At 41.9% G+C, this 19,859-nt stretch overlaps 1 protein-coding gene and 1 pseudogene across 1 annotated transcript; one reads left to right on the top strand and one right to left on the bottom strand.

The window, feature by feature from the left end:
- Positions 1–236: 236 nt before the first annotated feature.
- On the bottom strand, positions 237–11,758 carry LOC100719706 (translationally-controlled tumor protein-like; annotated as a pseudogene).
- A 6,061-nt stretch (positions 11,759–17,819) lies between these two features.
- On the top strand, positions 17,820–19,511 carry LOC100722366 (keratin, type II cytoskeletal 8-like). The gene is given in 3 exon segments (XM_063231560.1): positions 17,820–17,985; positions 17,988–18,024; positions 18,027–19,511. Coding segments are annotated over 3 exon segments (1,419 nt in total). The 5' UTR covers positions 17,820–17,850; the 3' UTR covers positions 19,274–19,511.
- Positions 19,512–19,859: the final 348 nt, after the last annotated feature.

Here is a 19,859-nt window from a genome sequence, read left to right as displayed (position 1 = left end):
TTGCCTGCTGGGATTAAAGGCAAGTACCGCCAGACCCAGATGCTACAGATGTTTTGATCAGTCTCTACCCTCAATGATCTACATTAGTAGATCTTCCTCATCTTTAAAGATAAGTAATAATTTGAATGAAAATAATGAAAAAATTCACATACTAATTTTGAGTCTTGAATTTACTCTTGCTTAACAAATCCTTCTGTGTCCTGGCTCCTTAGAGAAGTGAATCCTATGCTTTGTGATCATTGAAGTGACTTATTTTTCTCCTCGTCCTTTAAAGCTGGTGGGCAGAGGAGGCCCTTGGACCTTTTTACCTAGGTGAGAATGTGAGAATTCTCACCACATTTCTGGTCAGTCTCAGGGCATAACAATCCTTCTGGTCGCTGTAAGTCACAAACAGCCTTGACCTAATGGTTCAAGCTGCTCCCTTCCTTCAACTGGCGTCTGCTACCGGTGACAGTCTGTGGTCTAGGGAAGGCCGGAAGGGCCATCGGCTTCCCTTTTTTTCACCACCACTTTCTTCCATCTCTACCCCTTCCCCGCTGGGTGCTCTTCATCAGGACCCTGCCAGGAGCCAGGACCACAGTGAGGATGGTGGGCAGAAGCAGAGAAATCGAGGCCCAAGGTCCCCTCAGCTGGTCCTGGATGACTCTCCTCTCTAGGCTAAGAAGCCCCCCACTGTGAAAACCTGACTAGTAAAAGGTCTCAGTACAATTCAGCGGGGAAAATATTTGCAATAAGGTGCAGACTTAACTGCACCTTATCTATTTATATTTGAAAAATAAGAGCTGGGGAATATAATTCAGTGGCACAGTGCCTGTCTGGCAAGTGCGAGGGCGTGAGTTTGATCCCCAGTACTAAAAAAAAAAAAAAAAAAAAAAAAAAGAGCCTTGCCCCCTGTATCACTCTGTACACCAACATTAATTTGAAATAGGTCATAGAATTGAATGTGAAAGTTAATAAAACTTTTTCAAAATGAGTGAATGTTTTTATGATTTTGAGGTAAGCACTGATTTCCTACACAGTCTGCAAAAATTGCCAAATATTTTTATACGTATCTGACAAAGGACTCCTACACAGAATATATAGAAAGAACTCCTGCCCATCGGGAAGGAAGAAATGGACAACCCAGTAAAGAATGGGCTTAGTCTTGACCAAGTACATCCCATAGAAAAAAACCCTAAATGTCAGTCATCAAGGAAATGTGAGAACCACCATGAGACTCCATTGGCAGAATGGCTAATACTAAACAGACGGCCAATATCAAGTGGATGTAAAGACGCAGAGGATGCTGTGCTGGCTTAAACTGGTTTCAACACCCACTTTGAACAGTTTTTCAAGGCGCCAAAGCTGAATACGCATATACATTATGACCTGAAAACATCACTCCTTTTCATAAATTCCCAACAGAAATGAACGCTCATATCCACCAGAAGGCACACAAGAGTATTCCCTGCAGCTTTGTGCAGAATGGTTTAAAAATTGCAAACAACTCGAATGTTCGTGGATAAATAAATGGTAGCATATTCATGTAATGGAACAGCACGTAATATTGAAATCAAAGACTGCTGTGATCCACAGCAGTGTGGATGGATCTCGAAGGGCAAGGTCGCGTGAAAACCTGAGCATACAAGAGTAATTACTACCTATTTCCATTTACATAGAATGAACCACAGGTAAACGAATGCTAGAGATCAAAACAGCAATCGCCTTTGCCTGGAAGAGGGCACAAAGAGCCTCCTGGGCGGGTAGTGTTTCCTATCTGTAGCAGAATGACAAGCGCCAAGGTGTGCTACACCTTTAGACAGTTACCCTTCTACACACCCAAGGGGTTTGTTTGTGGCGTGGAGCTCCACCTCACGGGAGAGAGGCTGCCAGCTCGGTTCACCTTCAGCTGCTTTTTCACTTACTGTTTTAAGTCCTTCCGTCTCTACTTCCGTGCTTGTTATACAGAGATTAGTTTTGCCTTACTTCCCAGAGTTCATGGAGATTTATTTGGGCCTGATTTTCACCAGCTTGGTGACAAAATTTATGTTCTCTATCCGCCCACCGTTTTCTGCATTGATGTCCACCTTTTTCCTTACTGGTTTTTTGTTTTTCTTCTTTTCTCTGTGCTGTTCCCCTTTTGATCCATTCTTACCTTTGAATGAGGGCACCTTTTCCTGCAGGGCTGACACCCTGTCGGTTTCCAATGGACAGCATCCAAATCGTACCCTCCCCAGGGGCGCCATTCAGATGGAACACAGTACAAATAGTGTCTCCTGGAGACCTGCTGCCTAGACAACCTGTTTGCTCAAATGCTTGTGGGGAAGACACCAGAGCAGTGTGCCAGACCTTTGCCTGAGCCCCTGTGATCCCAACAGGGCTTCATTTGTGTGCTTGTGTGAGCTGGTCTCGCCTCTCCTCCGCAAGAGAAAGGCTGGCGTCTGCAGAGCTGTTCATCCCCAACTGCTGTCCCTCCGGCCCGTGTCACCGTGCTGGGACGGTGGGTCTGCCACGTTCTCTCTTCACCCTGCTCCCCCTGCCCCTCTGTGGTTACAGATGGGAGCTAAGGAGCACACAGAGCCCCGCGGAGCAAAGCCTTGTTCTAAGCAGGGCATTGTCAGTTTTGTAGCCACGATATCCACCAGTGTGTGAGCACCTTCCTCCAGTCCTGCCGACCCTGCCTAAACTGTGCAATGACCAGCTCTCTCTCCACACCGCCTCCTTACCGTAACTGGATGATCACCGTAGAGGACAGCCTTCTTTGGTATATGTGAAGGTGCAGGGTAAAAACAGCTTAGTCATTTTGTGAAGATAAAATTTCTTATTCTCCTTGTTGCCTTCGGACAATACAAAAGTATTTTTCGCTCAAACAATGCTGCAATTGTACATAAATGTGTAAGTCTACCTGTAGAGTAAATCCCTAGAATTGCAATACTGGCTAAAAGGTTATGCATAATTATAACAATAGATTTTGCCAAAAAGCCCTTCTAGAACTTTACCAGTTTATACTATCACCAATAAGATGCCCATTTCCCCAGATCTTTGCAAACATTATAGCTTACCATACATCTTGCTATTATTCTAAGAGGTAAAAATGGAGTCTTGATTTTAATATTTTCAAACAACATTTTTTCATTTGTTTGAAAGTACTTTGTTTTAGTGTGTCCCTTGTATCTCCTTTTTGTTTTTTTTTTTACACTTTTTTTTTTCTTTTTATCGGTACTGGGGCTCAAACTCACGACTGCCTGCTTGTAAGGCAGGGGCTTATGCCGCTGAGCTAAATCCCCAGGCCTGTATTTCCTTTCTATAAACGATCTATCCATCTCATTGGCCCATTTATCTATTGGGTTTTGTTGGTCTTTACCTTGTTGATTTTCAGGTATTCTCTATATTAGGAAACCAGCTACTTGTGATATGAGCTGCAAATATTTCCCTAGTCGCTCATCTGTCTTTGTGTGTCTATACATATGTATGTTTGTGTTTGTGGGTGTGTGTGGTGCTGGAAATTAAATCTGGGGACTTCTGTAGTCAAGTACTTTTAACACTAAGCCACTGTCTTTTGACTTTGCTTATAGTTGTAATTGTTCTTAATATTTATATAGTCACGATTTGGGATCTTTTTTGATGACTCCTGGATTTTTTTAGATTATGAGAAATGATCCTCACTCTAGTGCAAGATGAATCTTTGTGATCACAACCCACAGTGAACCAGGGCTCAGAATGAGTTCCTCAGTATCACGCTACAGGGTCAGATTTTATTCAAATATATTCTTAGTTATGTCGATGCTCCATTCTCTTTCTTATCTTTTTTGGGGGAGATTTTTAGAGCTTTCAGTCCCTAGTGGGTGGCTTCCAGGCAGAATCAGCATGGTAGACGAGCACAGTGGAGGAAAGCAACTCACCTGACGGCAGCCAGGGAGCACAAAGAGGGGAGCGGAGCCGGGGAATGGGATGCACCCTTCCAGGTCCACCCGGATGACGGGCCTCTACCCAAGTCCCGCTTCCTTCCTAACAGCTCCTGAACTCATTGGTGGATGAATCCAGTGACGTAAGCATATAGTGGACACGTGGTCCAATTACCTTTTTAAAACCCTTCTTTTGAGCACATGAGAATTTTGGAGGTTATTTTAGATTTGAATTTTTTTTCAAGTATATTTTAAAATTAATTTTCGGTTACATTTTACTTTTTTTTATTTTGAAGTTGTAAAATACAACAGAACAAGCCAGAAGAAAGCCAATCGAGACAATGCAGTGAAATTGATGCAGAATTTCACAGCAGGATAACAGTAATAGGCATTGGGGCTGGGGATTTAGCTCAGTGGCATAAGCGCCTGCCTTGAAAGCCCGCGGTCGTGAGTTTGATCCCTGGTATTGATTTTTAAAAAAACCAGTAATAGGTATCGTAGTATATCTCGTTATCTTCACAATAGTTGTCCTTTCAATCAGGTATACCAAAAACAAAACATTATAAAACCAGTCGAAAGAGAATATTGAATAGAGCAAAACAATCAAAACAAAGCACAACAGTGGAAACAACCTTTGCCTTCAAACAGAAGATGGAAGGAAACCCCCATATTTGCCATGTTGCACACGGTCACCCTCCCAAGAAATGCCCAGACCTCTCCCCCCGTCGCTGACGGGCCTGGGAGGGAGGGATGGGATGTTGCTCCCAGGACACCTGCTCTTTGTCTTCCTGGCTTGCTCACCAGGAAGGGAGGCGAACTGCTTTCTTGCTAAGTTCTGCCATGGCTGGATCTCGGGAGACGCTCTTGGGTACATTTTAGATGTATTATCAGAGACTGAGTAGGTCCTCAGCCTCCTAAAATGAGTGTTTAGCGAATGACTTAAATAAAAAGAGACCAGTGACTGCTTTTGGGGAGTCTAGGAAGGTCAGAACTCTCAGGAATAGTGGCTCTCTGGGGGTAACGACAAAGGCCCTTCCATTCCACTGTCCTGCTGGGGTTTTACAGATTTGAGAGGTACAGGAAGACAAGGGGACTCTGGAGGCAGAAGCCCTCAAAATTAGGAAAAGGCAGTAAATTCTGCCAACTAGAACTGCGTGATCGCTAAGGTTGGCAGCTTTAGTGCTCTGGAGTAGGAGGGTCAGCAGCCTGTGTCCGCTGCGGCCCAGCTGTGGGGCGTCTTCACTGTGGAGTACTGTGCATATGGGGCTTTCCAGCACAGGCAGAGGTCCCTCCCTGGCCAGCAATGGGACCTTCCACAGCCTGGCCTCCAACACACAGGGACCCTTCCACAGCTTGGCATAGTGACAGCATTCATCATGCGGGCTTTGTACTTGTGCGTGGAGTATACTTATGATTCCCCCCCCCCCATTCCTCTTTTTCTCCTTAGTTACAAAGCTTTGTTTTCATTTTTTCCTTTGATTCTCTTTTTTTTTTCTTCACAATACGTATTATACATTTTGGTCCTTATTTACACTTTTGATTTCTCACACAAGAGAAACCACATAGTATTTGAATATATGAATCTGAGTTATTTCACTTAAGTGTATGGTCTCAAGGTCAATTCATTAACCTAGAAATGTCTCATTTAGCCTTCTTGATGGCAAAGTAGTACTCCATTGTGTTAAAAAACACATTTATCAGTTGATAGACAGTTGGACTGTTTCCAATATTTGACTATGACAAATTGTGCTGCTATAAACATAAGTGTGCATATAATGCTGTGGTATGATGATTTTAATTCTTTCATGAAGATACCAAGAAGGGGAATAGCTGGAGCAACTAGAACCTCTAGTTTTAGTTTTTTGAGGAGCCTCAGCACTGATTTCCACAGTGGTTGCACCAGTCTACACTCCCACCAACAGTCATGAAGAACGGTTCTTTTTCCCCACGGCCCCGCCAGCATTTGTTATTGGCTGATTTCTTGATGGTATCCAGTCCCAGTCTTTTTGAAGTGAGAAGAAATCTCAGCATTGTTTTAATTTGACCAATGATGTTAAACATTTTCTCATATATTTATTTTCTGTTTGTACTTTTGCATCTGAGCAATCTTGGCATTTCAGACGCCCATTTTGGATTAGGTCTTTAAATTTAGGGGGTCTGATTTTTTTGAGTACTTTATATGTTCTCAATAGTAATCCTTCATCTGAGAAACAGCCGACAAGCATTTTTTCCCATACTGGGTTGTCTCTTCACTCTGTTGCTGTGCAAAAGCTTTTTAGTAAGATGAGATTTCAGTTGCTGATTCTTTGTAATAGTTACTGTGTGACTGGGATTTTATTCATAATGCCTCTGCCTGCACCTGTGTCTTCAAGAGTTTTACCTATTCTATCTTCCAGCAGATTTAATGTTTCTGTTTTAATATTTAGATCTCTGATCTATTTTGATTTTAGTTTAGTGTGGGGTGAGAGATATGGGTCCAGTTTTAATCTTTGGCATGTAGAAATCCAGTTCCTCCAGCACCATTTATTAAAAGAGGCCATGTTTCTTTTTCTTTTGCTTGCCAGGCAGGTGCTTTGCCACTGAGTTAAACCCCCAGCCAGAGACTACCTTGCAGTGAGTGAACATGTTTGGGTCCTGTTGTCAAAGCTAAGTGGCTGAGGGTGTCTGGAGCTGTTTCTGCGTCTTCCAGCCTGTTCTGCTCATCCTGGGGTCTGTGTCTGCCAGCACTGTGCCGTTTCTATCACTGTAGATTTATAGTATAACTCAGATCGGGGATTGTGATGCCCCTTGCCTTGCCTCTGTTGCCCAAAATTGCTTTGGCTATTCTAGGTCTCTTCTGCTTCCAAGTGAATTTTAGGGTTGTTTTTATTCTGTGAGGCATGCCATTGGAGTTTTGATTGGGATTGCGTTGTCTGTATAACAATTTTAGAAGGAAGACCAGTTTTACCACATTGATTATTCATACCCAAGAACAAGGGTTATCTTTCCGTGTTCTGATACCTTCTTCAATCTCCTTTTCCGGAGCACTATAGTTTTAAGTGTAAAGGTCTTTTACTTTCTCTCTATATATTCTTTTCCCTTCTTTCTTTTCTCCTTTCCTCATTCCAGTTGCTCTTTCCTTTTGAGCAATTTCTTTCCCTTTCCCAATATCTATTGTACATTTTGGGTCTTATTTACTCTTTCAGTTTTTTATACTAGTGAGACAATATTTACACATGTAAATCTGATTTATTTCACGCATGCATATGGTCCCGAGTGTCATCCATTTACCTGTAAAAGCCTCAAGTTTATCCTTCTTTATAGCTGAGTAATACTCCATTGTATAAAAATGTCACATCTTTTCTTATCCATTCCACATTTGATGGATATTTGGGTTGCTTCCAAGATTTAGCTATTATAAATGTGCTTCTATAAACATGGGTGCACATATATCTCTGTGATATAATGTTTTCAATTCTGGGAAAATACCCAGAAGGGAAATGGCTGGGTCAAATGAGTCTTTGAGGAATCTCCACACTGATTTCACAGTAGTTGGGCTGGTCTACATTCCAACCAGCTTTGTTATTTATGCACAAGAATGCTACTGATTGTCTAGTCTTTTGGTGGGGTTTTGGGGTTTTCTCTGTAGACAATCATGTCATCTGAAAATAATGATAATTCAACTTCTTTTTTTTTTTTTTTTGGTCTTTTTTCGTTTTTATCGGTACCAGGGATCGAACTCACGACTGCCTGCTTGCAAGGCAGGCGCTTATGCCACTGAGCTAAATCCCCAGCCCGATAATTCAACTTCTTCCTTTCCTATCCTTATTTATTTATTTCTCTTGTTTAATTGCTCTGGCTAATGTTTCCAGAACTATATTGAATAATAGTAGTGACAGTGAACATCCTTGTCTTGTTCTTGATTTTAGAGTGAAAGTTTTGAGTTTTTGTCCATTTTATATGATAATGGCTGTTGGTTTGTCATAGATGGCTCTTATCAGATTAAGATAAAGATTATGTATTCTAATTTTCTGTAGGGTTTTTATCATGAATAGATGCTGGATTTTGTCAAATACTTTTTCGGAATGTATTGAGATGATCATATAGTTTTTGTCCTTAGCTCTGTTAATACAGTGTATTACATTTATTGATTTGCACGTGTTGAACCATCCCTCCATCCCTGGGTTGAATCCTACTTGGTCATAGTGCACAATTATTTTGATGATTTGCTGCATTTTGTTTGCCAGTATCCTATTAAGGATTTTTTGCATCTATATTCACTAGAGATATTGGCCTTTAGCTCTGTCGTTTGTTTGGATTCCTCTCTGGTTTTGATATCAAGGTAATGCTTGATCAAAGAAATGAGCTTGGGAGTGTTGCTTTCCATTAAAGAGTTTAAGGAACAGTAACTCTAGATCCTTTCACATTTCTTGTGAAATTCTGCAGTGAATCTGTCAGGACCTACGCTTTTTTTTTTGGTTAGATTTTAAATTACATTATCAATTTCCTTGACTGATATTGTGTTATTTAGAATTTTTACATTTTCTTGATTCAGCTTTGATAATTCATATGTATCTAGGGATCTGTCCATTTCTTCTGTCTGTCCATCTTATTCTGTGTTGAAGAATACAGGTATTAATGATTTCTGGATTTTCTCAGGATTCATTGTGATTTCATCTTTTTAATTTCCAATTGCATGGATCTGAGTCATTTCTTTTGCTTTTTGGAGAAGGTTGTGTATGAGTTTGTCAATTTTATTTAATGTTTCAAAGAACCAACTCTTTGATTCATTGATTCTTTGTATTGTTTTTTTGCCTCCATTGCATCAATTTCTGCTCTGATCTTTATCATTTCCTTCCTTGTATAAGCTTTGGGCTTGACTTGCTCTTTTTTTTCTAGACATTTGAGGTTCAACATTATGTTGTTTATTTGAGCTCACTCTGTTTTTCCCATATGATAATTCTCTGTCATAAATTTCCCTTGTAGGATTACCTTCCCTTCATTGTGTCCTATATGTTGTCCTGGCATTATTGTTTAATTGTATAAAGTATTGAATTTCTTTTTCAATTTCATCTGAGACCCATTGATTGCTCAAGAGAGTGTTACTTAATTTCCATGTGTCTATGAAGTTTTTGTGGTTTCATTTGCCTTTGTTTTTTAATTTCATTGCACTATGGTTTGATAATATGCATGGGATAATTTCAATTATTTTCCATTTACTTATGTTCTTTGAGCTAGGATATGACTTGTTTTGGAGAACATCCTATGTGTAGCTGAGAAGAAGCTGTATTCTGATGTCATCAAGTGGAACACTGTAATTATCTACTAAGTCCATTTGTTCAAAAGTTTGATTCAGTTCTGATACCTCTTTGTTGATTTTTTTGCCTAGTCTACTGTCTATTTGTGACATTGGAGTATTGAGGTCCCTGTTGTAGTTATATTAGTGCTTAGTTTTTTATGTCTGCTGATATTTGTTTTACATAGTTGGATGTGCTGATATTTGGTGCATTTATATTTATGATTATTATACCTTCCTCTTGGATCATTCCCTTTACAAGGATGTAGTAACCTGCTTTGTCTCCTTTAATCAATCTTGGTTTGAAATCCACTTTGTCCACAAAAAGAACAGCTAACCCTGATTTTTTCTGGGTTCCTGTCTTATGGATTATTATTTTCCATCCTTTGACTTCCAGTCTATGAATGTCTTTTTAAATTAAATGTGTGTTTTATATGCAGTATATCATTAGATCTTGCTTCTTGATCCACTCTGCCTGTCTATTTCTTTTGATTGGGAAAGTGAGGCCATTTACATTGGTGGTTAAAACTAATTATGTATTGACTTATCTTTGTCATATTATTTTCCTGGTGTTGGCTCCCTTTTTTTCCCCTCTGGTTAATTACTTGCTTTGCCTAGTAGATTCATTCCCTTGGGGTTCATGGAGTGGTGGTCTTCATTATCTTTTTCTAGAATGTCCTTCAGAACATTTGGAGTGCTGAGTTGGTGGTCATGAATTTCTTTAGGTGTTCTTTGTCATGGAAATATGTTATTTCTTTATTCATTTTGAAAGATAGTTTTGCAGGGTTGGAGATTGTTTTCTTTTAGAGCTTGAACTATTTCATGCTCTCCTTAAGGATCTGTGTTGAAAAGTCTGCTGTAATTTTTTCCTTTATGAGTATTTGTTTATTTTTTTAAAACTTTGAATATTCTTTTCCATTGAATTTCCATTGAATATATACCTTGAGGTAAATTTTTTTCAACTGAGTTAAGTCTTTTTATTCTTTTGGTAATATTTTGCAGGGCTGACTACTTGTATGGTAGGTGATGAAATACATAAGGCTCCACTTCAAATGTGGGCACTGCTATGAACATTTTTTTTCCTTCACTGCAACTCAGAATTAAAACTTTGATCCCTGTCTTGTATTCCAGTTTCAGAAATAGTTTCCACTCCACAAATTATTTAAAGACAGTCTAATACTTTTTAGCAGTGGTCTGTGACCAGGCTTGATCCTCTCCACAAACACTATGATAGACTTAGTTTATGTATGTATTAAACTAAGAGGCAGTCTCTCAGCTGAGTTTTAACACACTTTATTTTTATACGATCTACAGGACATGTGTTTTTTACCTAAAAAATCATGCCTCTATTCCAAATAAATCACAGTCAAAATAAAAAAAGCATTCAAGATGACATCAGTCCCATTTGTCTAAAATCCTGGTGCATGGATTGGATGACAAGCAGCAACTAGTTGTGACAAGTGATAGACCCAATGTAATCACCAAATCCATTAACATTTTTTCCATTTCTAAGTCATCCTTAAAGAAAATCATAAATGAGATCACACCATCCTCACGGTAGTCTAGGAGAGCACCTGTGCCATCTGTATTCATGTTTGCACCAATTAAAAACTGATAGTTTTCTTTTTTTAATTTTTTAATTTTAAAGAGATTAAGACACAAGAAGACATAACAAAGCAGATCAGAACAGAACAACGTAAACAAACAGTATTTCACCACAAAACAACCCGTAACTACCATAATGTCTCTTTCTTTGAAATAGTTTAGCATGCCTTCACACACAATAGTATCAAACATAACAAAGTAGTATAAAACCATTCAAGAGAATGAAAGTGTTATAGGCATTCAGAACCAAATAACAGAAAATGAACAATGGCTACTATAGTATCTCATTTTCCATAGAAAATTTGTTTATACCATCACACATAATAAAATCCAATAAGATACAATATGATAGAACAATGGAAACACAAGAGCAAAAGCATGGTAGAACTTCAGGCTAAGATGATATTAAATCAGCACTGGCTATTATAATGACTTGTTTTCTTCAAAATAGCTGTTCATACCACCACAGATAATAAAATCAAACAAATCAGAATAAAACCATTCCAACTAATGAATGCAAACATTATAAAGCAAGAACAGATAGTTTTCAAAATTAGCAAAGATGTGCTTGATTTGATCTGTAGCCTGTCAAAAATGATTTTACTCTTTCTGGTCTTTGTTATTCAAGTTTGCCTTTGATTGATTTCATATAATCTTTGATACACTTCCTGTAGGACTCTTTCATGAAGCTGGTTTCCTGAAAGTGATGGTTTGTGACAATATCAATGCCGGTGACCACTGTGCTTTCTTTTAATTTTTATTTTTATTTTTTTGGTGCCCAACGTGGGGCTCAAGGCCACTGTGCTTTCAATGCCTTCGTTCTCCTGGCCTTATCAGAGGCATTTCTACCAATGAGCAAGTTATCAGTGTTACCCTCTGTTCTACTGACCATCTTGCCCTCCACCTCCAGGCACAGCCTGTCCACTATCTCCCGGATCTTGCAAATGTCAGAGAACATCTCCTTGTGGCTGCTGAGGTCCTGATAGGTAATCATGATGGTGGCTGAGGGGATCTGGCAGCCCCACCAGCTTAGTGGGAACCAGAGCAAGTGTGGTGCAGCTGGAGCAGTGCTGGGGACAGAGGGGACTGAGCAGAAAAACAGATTTTTTTGATTGTGGCTAATTGGAGTTCTATATGATGCTCTTATCTGTAGGTCAAATTCTTTTTGCATGCTTGGGAAGTTTCCTGCCACTACTTCTGTTAACAGGTTTTTATGTTGTTTGGGTTTTCTCATTCTTTTTATTGGCTCTGGTCAATCTTATGTTACTCTTCTTTGCATCACCTAGCAGCTATTGGATTGATTTTTTTGTGATCCCTTGCTATTTTTAAGAAATCTTTCTTTTCATGATCATTAACCACAATCCTGCATTCTAGATCTGATATTCTGTCCTCACATTGGTTCATTTTGCTGCATATGCTTTCAATAGAATTTTTAATCTCCTGGATATCTAATTGAATCTGTTTCATGGATTCCATTTTTTTTTTCACTCCATTTTTTGGGCATTCGTGGTTTCCATCCTTTTCCCAGACTCCTCTATTTTTAAAATCTGTATCTTCTCTATCCGTGCCCTTCATTAGGGTCATCATGTATGAAGTTATCTGAGAAATTATTATTTCCTTTTCTTCTATACCATATTCATTTGTTGCTTGTTACCACTTCAGAGTGTCCAAGTGAGTAGCTTTCAAGCTGTTTCCCCCTCGTTGCCCCCTGGGTTTGCCTTTGATGAGCTAGAAGTCTGAGGCTGCTACTGTATTATTTCATTTTCAATTTTTTTAGTTTAATTCCTGTTTTGATGCTTATAAATTGTTTATACTAAATATTTTTATTGCTAGTATCACAAACACTCGGAAATGAATACTTCTTAGAGATGTTTTTAAGGTAGTTGGCTTTCAGGTTTCAAGTCTGTTGAAAGATCCTACCTCTTTAATTTATTGGGGTTGAGGAATTGCTGCCTGTTTGGCCTACCCCTTGGTTCATTGGCACTGGCCTACAGTATTGCTTATGACCCTCAGGCAATCTCAGTCTTGGCATACAAACAAGAACAACGGATTAGAACAACTACATTACCTTGACTAGAGTAGTACAAACAGCAATAACAATAGCATCAGTCACAGCCTAGAAAGCGGCAAACTGTGGCAACTATTAATTTTCCAGCTTTAACTCTGTTAGTGGGATTTATGGTTATATACCAAAATCTAAAACAAACCAGAGTAAATAGCCCATCGATATGATGAGGTTTTCCTCAGGGGAGAAAATTTAAAAGAGATTAGGGGAAAATAGAGAAACGGGAGAAGAAAAAGAGATTAGAAGCAGGGCTTGAGGGCAAAGGAAGATTACACGGGTTTGGGGAAGAATACAGGAGAGAAAGAGAAGAAATGTGGCTTAAGTGCCCCCCTGGCAAGTACAAGGTCCTGAGTTCGATCCTTGGTACCAAAGGAAAAAAAAAAAGAAGAAACAGAAACAAGAACAAAACAACAACAACAAAACTAGAAACAATGTTTTCACTCATATAAAAAGAAACTCAACAAAGATTTAAAAAGGAAGAAAAGCAGGAAAGAATGTCGCTTCAGGGAGTGTATTTACAGCTGCTGGTTGACAGAAGGGGCAAACAGAGACCAGGGCTGTGTTAACTGATCCTACAAGCCAGAATTAGGGTTATGGCTGTTGTGGATAATTCCAGGAAACCCAGGCCTTTGGTTGCACTGAAGTTCAGGCTGCTTCTGGCTTCTGACTGTGAGCTCAGCTGAGGCCTGAGCTTTTCAGCCGGCAACACTCCATGTGCCTCCTACAGCTTGAACTCAGCTCCCTGCTGCTTTGCACAGAGCTCCCTGACCTCTCCCTGACTTGAGGGCAGCTGCACCTCTCACTGAGACTTGGAGACTACATGGAGCCAGTCCAAAGCTGCTCTGAGTGCTGCCTTCCATTGGCCTCTTTCCAAAATGGCTACTGGCCAATTGTCTTCTCGGGAGCCTTCTAAACCCAAATAACTCACCAGGCACTGCAGTGCACTGTGCCCACTGCTCCATTCTGCTGGTGCATTCTCTGTGGAGGCTTCTGGGGTCACTAGCAGTCACTGTGCCTTTGCAGGTTCAAGCTGTTCCATGAGCTGGAACTCAAGGAGAAAGCACCACTCACTGCCTCCCTCTTCTGCCTTGAGGTTCTGTTCACGCTCCCTGTGGGCTCTAACTCTCTGCTCAGATCCTTGCTGCTTTCCTCCTCCTCCTCTTCCTCACTTTGTGGTACTCCAGCATCTGGATTCCAAATATCAGAGAAGTCATTTCCTCTGTGCTCACCATTCTATCCTCCCAGAAGTCTTCATTTTAAATTTAATTACATGACATTCTGCTCCTGGCCCTCAAAAGACTCATGTGCATCTCTTTATACAAAATGTGTTTATTCTCTAATAGTTGCCAAAGACTTGCTGAAAAGTCAAAGCCCAGAAAGTCTCTTTGAGACTCAAGGAAAACTCAGTCATGAGTCCCTGTAAAAATCAAAAAGAATATCAAACATTTCCAACATACAATGGCACAGGATAAACATTCCAATTCCAGAAGAAAGAAATAGGGGGCCAACGCAAGACTGAAATCCTACAGAACACACAGTAAGGTCTATAGCTCCATGTTCAACAATCAGGGAAATCTGAGGCAATATGTGAATTCCAAAGATCTGGGTGGCCCCATCCTTATAGCATTACAGCAGCCGCTCCCATGGTCTCTCTTCAGTTGGCTCTGCTCCCTGCTAAAGGCATTTCTCAGCACATGTTCTATGTTCCTGGCTTCTCCAACTTTCCAGGGTCTTCTCTGTATTTTTGGCTTTACTCTCCAACCTTCACATACCAGATGCTTACAGGCATGTTGCCTGGTCTCTTAGATTTCTTCTGAAATCAATGGAAGTCTCCATGACTCCACGATACTTGCATTCTGCATGCACCTAAAACCAGCACCATATGGATAACATCAAGGTCTGTCACCAACTACTGCATTACCTGGGCCCCTTGGGTCATAGCTGCAGAGGCCTTTTAGTGCTTAGATGGCTGAGAACTGTGACCAAATGCTGAGGAACCAGTTTTCTACATGGCCCTTCTTGAGCAAGCTACCATGGGACTCTCTTCTGGAGGCAAAATCTTTTAAAGGAGTTTATTCCTTTATACCTTTGAGAAGGTGAAGGGTGGTGTCTTGATGATTCTTAAAATGCTCTCATTGTCATGATGAAAAGCAAGTGGCTTCTTTTTAATGCTAATCTTTTCAGCAACTACACTCTCCAAGGCCCCAACTTTGTACTCAGCTTTAAAAGTGCATCCTGCCTGGCCTCAAGCAAAATTTTCCCAAAAGCTGTGCTTTTTGGCCTAGACTTCCCAGCAAATATGGCTAAAATCCCACCAACAGAATCCATAGTACAGCCTGAGAGTTGGGCTGCCTTGAAATTTCCTCCATCAGATAAATTATTTCACCAGTCTTAATTTCAGTCTCCCATATGTCTCAGGACCTGGGTAAAACATAACAAATTTTCTGTCAGAGTGTAACACACAAAGTTTTGAGTCCAACTTTAGCAGAGCTTTTGTTCCTAACTGCAATCTCGTGATCCTAAGCCTAACCTCTGGTGGCTGCATTTCTTTCAGCATTCTAGTTTTCTCAACTCTGATCTGTCTCTCTCATCATCTTGCTCTGCTTACAGCATTCTACAGTTTATCTGGTCAGCATCTCTAAACTTTTCCAAAGTTCTCCTGCAAGTTATTTCTGAAGAATCACATGGTCAGGTATAGTCACACCAATGATTCCACTCTTGGCACCAAAAACTATCTTAATTAGGGTTCAGTGAAGGAACAGAATCAGGTTAAATCAGAAGCAAAAGAGCTCATTGGCTGTCTGCAGAATCAGAGGCAGAATTCAGCACAGTCATGTATGTACGGGAAAGCCAGGGGATTCATTAGCAGTCAAAGAATAAAGATCTGGTAGCTCTCAGTAGTTACTGGTAGGAGTCTTTGTTGGAAGCCTAAGAGTCTGCATTAGAAGGCTGAAGAAACTGGAGACAAATATCCAAAGGAAATAATGAAGTCTGGAGTTCCTCTGAAGAATGGAAACCACCCCTTCTTTCCTTCTTTATTCTGTCCAAGCTACCAGCCTATTGTTTGGTGCCACCCATACTGGAAGTTGTCTTTCCCCCAGTTTGCTGGTCTACGTGTCAATCATCCAGAGACACACCCATGAATTAGATTGACATATCACAATTATTGATCACAGGAATTATCTGGGAAAGTCACTTGCCCAGCATTTGGCATTTTGAAGCTAGAAAGAAGTTGTAAAATAAAAATGGAGGAGGACAAAAATGTGCTGAATTCTAATCTTTAATTGCTAGAAATAAAATAATTTTACTTAAAGCTAATAAAGCAGATAACAGGTATAAGTACACTTAATAAAAAGAAAAACTCTAAAATTGATACTATAACTGACACAAATTGGGTCAAGTTCTTGTTTCAACAATAAAATCCATCCTAGCTAGTTTAGTCAGAAAGGCATTTATTAAGTAACTTGTATAAGCATTGGGAAGGCTGAAGAATAGGATCAAGGCTGAACTTCTAGTAATAGCTCTCAGAACCACACTGTGGAGTTGGCCTGGTGAAATCACTGTTACCATACCGTGGAGGAGGGTTCCCCTACACCGCAGTCCTGATCCGTGCACAAAATGCTCTCCCCCAAGATAACTCCATGGATATCTCCCAGGAACTGGTTATCAGTATTTCCTGCCTGTTGGTATTCCACACAAGATGTTATTCTCTGCCTGGGTCTCAGGCCAGAGCCCTGGTTGGATACTTCCTTCTGCTTGAAATGGATTGACATGGGTTTCTCAGACATTGCTGGGTCGCGCTATGTCAGAGTTTCTGTTCCCCAAAGTCAGCCTGTCCTTTGCCCAGAGGAAGCTGGTTTGCGTGTAAAAGGCCTGCAAGGTGAGAGATTGTCCCAAAGGTGAAGACAGAGCTCACAAAGGCAATCAGTATAGACAGCTTGGAAGTCACGATCTCACCCACATGGAGGTCCCCTTGGGGGACCCCAACTCTCCTTCCCGCACATACTCTTCTACAGGGTATAAAGGAACGTTCTCAACTCTTCTAGTCTTGACATACATGTAAACTCCTGTTGGCTCAGGGTGACAACAAATACAGTTTATAAGGAGGAAAAGCTCGAGAAGTTTCATAATTGACTCTTGAGCTTGGAGCTTTGAAAAGACTGAAAGAAGAAGCTACAGTCCACTCATTCATTTCACAAACATTTATTGTGAAATCTCTGCCTCCCAGGGGCCAGAGATTGCTTCTTTAGATACGGGAGAGACATACGCAAATAGCACAGCGTCACTGCTTTTGTGGAGTTCTTCGAAGTGTTTGAAAGTCAAGGTTTTGGGGTCTGCTTTGAGTACCTATAGCGTCAGTCTTTTGTTCCCCCAGGAACATGTAATAATGAGGGGCATGAAGGGTGGGAAATACATGTTAAAGGCCACAAAATAGAATCGTCTCTCAAAAACAATGTATTTCTTGAAACAGTGATTGCAAATTCCATAACTTTCGGGGCATAGGTGACAACCTAAATGAATGAAAGGTATTAGTCAAGGTTCTCTAGAGAAACAGAACCAGCAGAGGAAGTGGTGGGTCTCTCTCCTCTCCTCTCCTCTCCTCTCCTCTCCTCTCCTCTCCTCTCCTCTCCTCTTCTCTTCTCTTCTCTCCTCTCCTCTCCTTTCCTCTCCTCTCTCTCTCATTGTGTGTATGTGAGAGAGGGAATGAGAGACAGAGAGACAGAGGCAGAGAGAAATTTTATTTTATTTTAAGGAATCAGAGTCCAATATCAGGTAGCATAGGGCGACTAAGTTGGAAACTCAGGGAAGAATTGCAAGTGAGTTTAGAGGTGGTCTGCCGGAATAACTCCTTTTTCTTTTAGGGCAAAATCAACCTTTGTTTTATTAAGTCTTCGACTGATGACATGAGGCCCACTCTCACATCATAAGAATGATCTGGTTGCCCACCTTACAGAAGCAGCTGCCTGGCTCCTTCTTGACTCTCTGTCTTCAGCTTGCCTACCTTCACTCCAGCCTCCACCATGTCCATGAGGGTGACCCAGAAGTCCTACAAGGTGTCCACCTCTGGCCCCCGGGCCTTCAGCAGCCACTCCTACACCAGCAGGCCCGGCTCCCGCATCAGCTCCTCCAGCTTCTCCCGAGCGGGCAGCAGCAGCAGCTTCGGGGCGGCCTGGGGCTGGGTGGCTATGGCGGGGCGGTGGTGTGGGTGGCATCACAGCTGTCCAGGTGAACCAGAGCCTGCTGAACCCCCTGAATCTGGAGGTGGACCCCAACATCCAGGCTGTGCACATTCAGGAGAAGGAGCAGATCAAGAACCTCAACAATAAGTTCGCCTCCTTCATCGACAAGGTGCGGTTTCTGGAGCAGCAGAATAAGATGCTAGAGACCAAATGGAGTCTCTTGCAGCAGCAGAAGACGTCCCGGAGCAACATGGACAACATGTTCAAAAGCTACATCAACAACCTCCGAAGGCAGCTGGACACACTGGGTCAGGAGAAGCTTAAGCTGGAGGCGGAGCTTGGCAACATGCAGGGGATGGGGGAGGACTTCAAGAGTAAGTACGAAGATGAGATCAACAAGCGTACGGAGATGGAGAATGAATTTGTCCTCATCAAGAAGGATGTGGATGAAGCTTACATGAACAAGGTGGAGCTTGAGTCTCGCCTGGAAGGACTGACTGACGAGATCAACTTCCTCAGGCAGCTGTATGAAGAGGAGATACGTGAGCTGCAGTCGCAGATCTCAGATACATCTGTGGTGCTGTCCATGGACAACAGCCGCTCCCTGGACCTGGATGGTATCATTGCTGAGATCAAGGTCCAGTATGAGGAGATTGCCAACCGCAGCCGGACCGAGGTTGAGAGCATGTACCAGATCAAGTATGAAGAGCTGCAGACTCTGGCTGGGAAGCATGGGGATGACCTCCGCCGCACAAAGTCTGAGATCTCTGAGATGAACCTCAGCATCAGCCGCCTCCAGGCGGAGATTGAAGCTCTCAAAGGCCAGAGAGCAGCCCTGGAAGCTGCCATCGCCAATGCTGGGCAGCGTGGGGAGATGGCCATTAAGGATGCCAATGCCAAGCTGGCCCAGCTGGAGAGCGCCCTGCAGAAGGCCAAGCAGGACATGGCGCAGCAGCTGCGCAAGTACCAGGAGCTCATGAACGTCAAGCTGCCGTTGGACATCGAGATTGCCACTTACTGCAAGCTACTGGAGGGCGAGGAGAATAGGCTGGAGGCTGGGATGCAGAACTTGAGTATCCACACGAAGACCACCAGTGGCTATGCAGGAATAGTGAGCTCACCCTGCGGGGGCCTCACAAGCCCTGGCTTTGGGAGCCTCACAAGCCCTGGCTTCACCCGCACCAAGTCTGCTGTGGTTGTGAAGAAGATCGAGACCCGTGATGGGAAGCTGGTGTCTGAGACCTCCGATGTCCTGCCCAAGTGAATGAACCACAGAAGCCTTTCCCAGCCCGCAGCCCTCCCGAGGCTGCCCCAGAGCCTGGGAGGAAGACAGCTGCACGTGGGAGCAAGAGACCCACCTGAGGCTCAGCCCTCGCCCTCAGCCCACCGTCGGGGGGAATCTACTGCCTTCTTTCCCAAGCCCTCCACCAAAAACCAATTCACTTGTTTTTTTCCAAAATAAAGCTTGGTTTTGCCACCTGAAAAAAAAAAAAAAAGAATAATCTGGTTTACTCACAGCTTGCCAATTTAAATGTTAATCTCATTCAACAAACACCTACCTGTAAACATCCAGGCTATTGTTTCACTAACTATCTGGGCATGCTGGCCCACCTGAGCTGTCACATAAAATTAATCATCGGGGGAGAATATGAGGCACTTTGGAGTAGTGGAATGGGGGCCACCTACAGACCTCTTGTTCCTCTACGACATGAAAAGAAAAAGAAAAACATCAACAAAACCACCCACACAATGAAATAAAAGCAAAGTTTTTTGAGATTTAATTTGTTCTCAGACTCCTGGAGTCTTACAAGGTCCTAGGGTTTAGGGGTTCGGTACTGAACTAGGTCAGT

The sequence above is a fragment of the Cavia porcellus genome, unplaced genomic scaffold (assembly GCF_034190915.1).
Source record: "Cavia porcellus strain 051 isolate PalLab524CR breed Dunkin Hartley unplaced genomic scaffold, mCavPor4.1 scaffold_1, whole genome shotgun sequence".
Taxonomy (NCBI): domain Eukaryota; kingdom Metazoa; phylum Chordata; class Mammalia; order Rodentia; family Caviidae; genus Cavia; species Cavia porcellus.
This window is presented reverse-complemented; position numbering and strand designations above follow the sequence as displayed.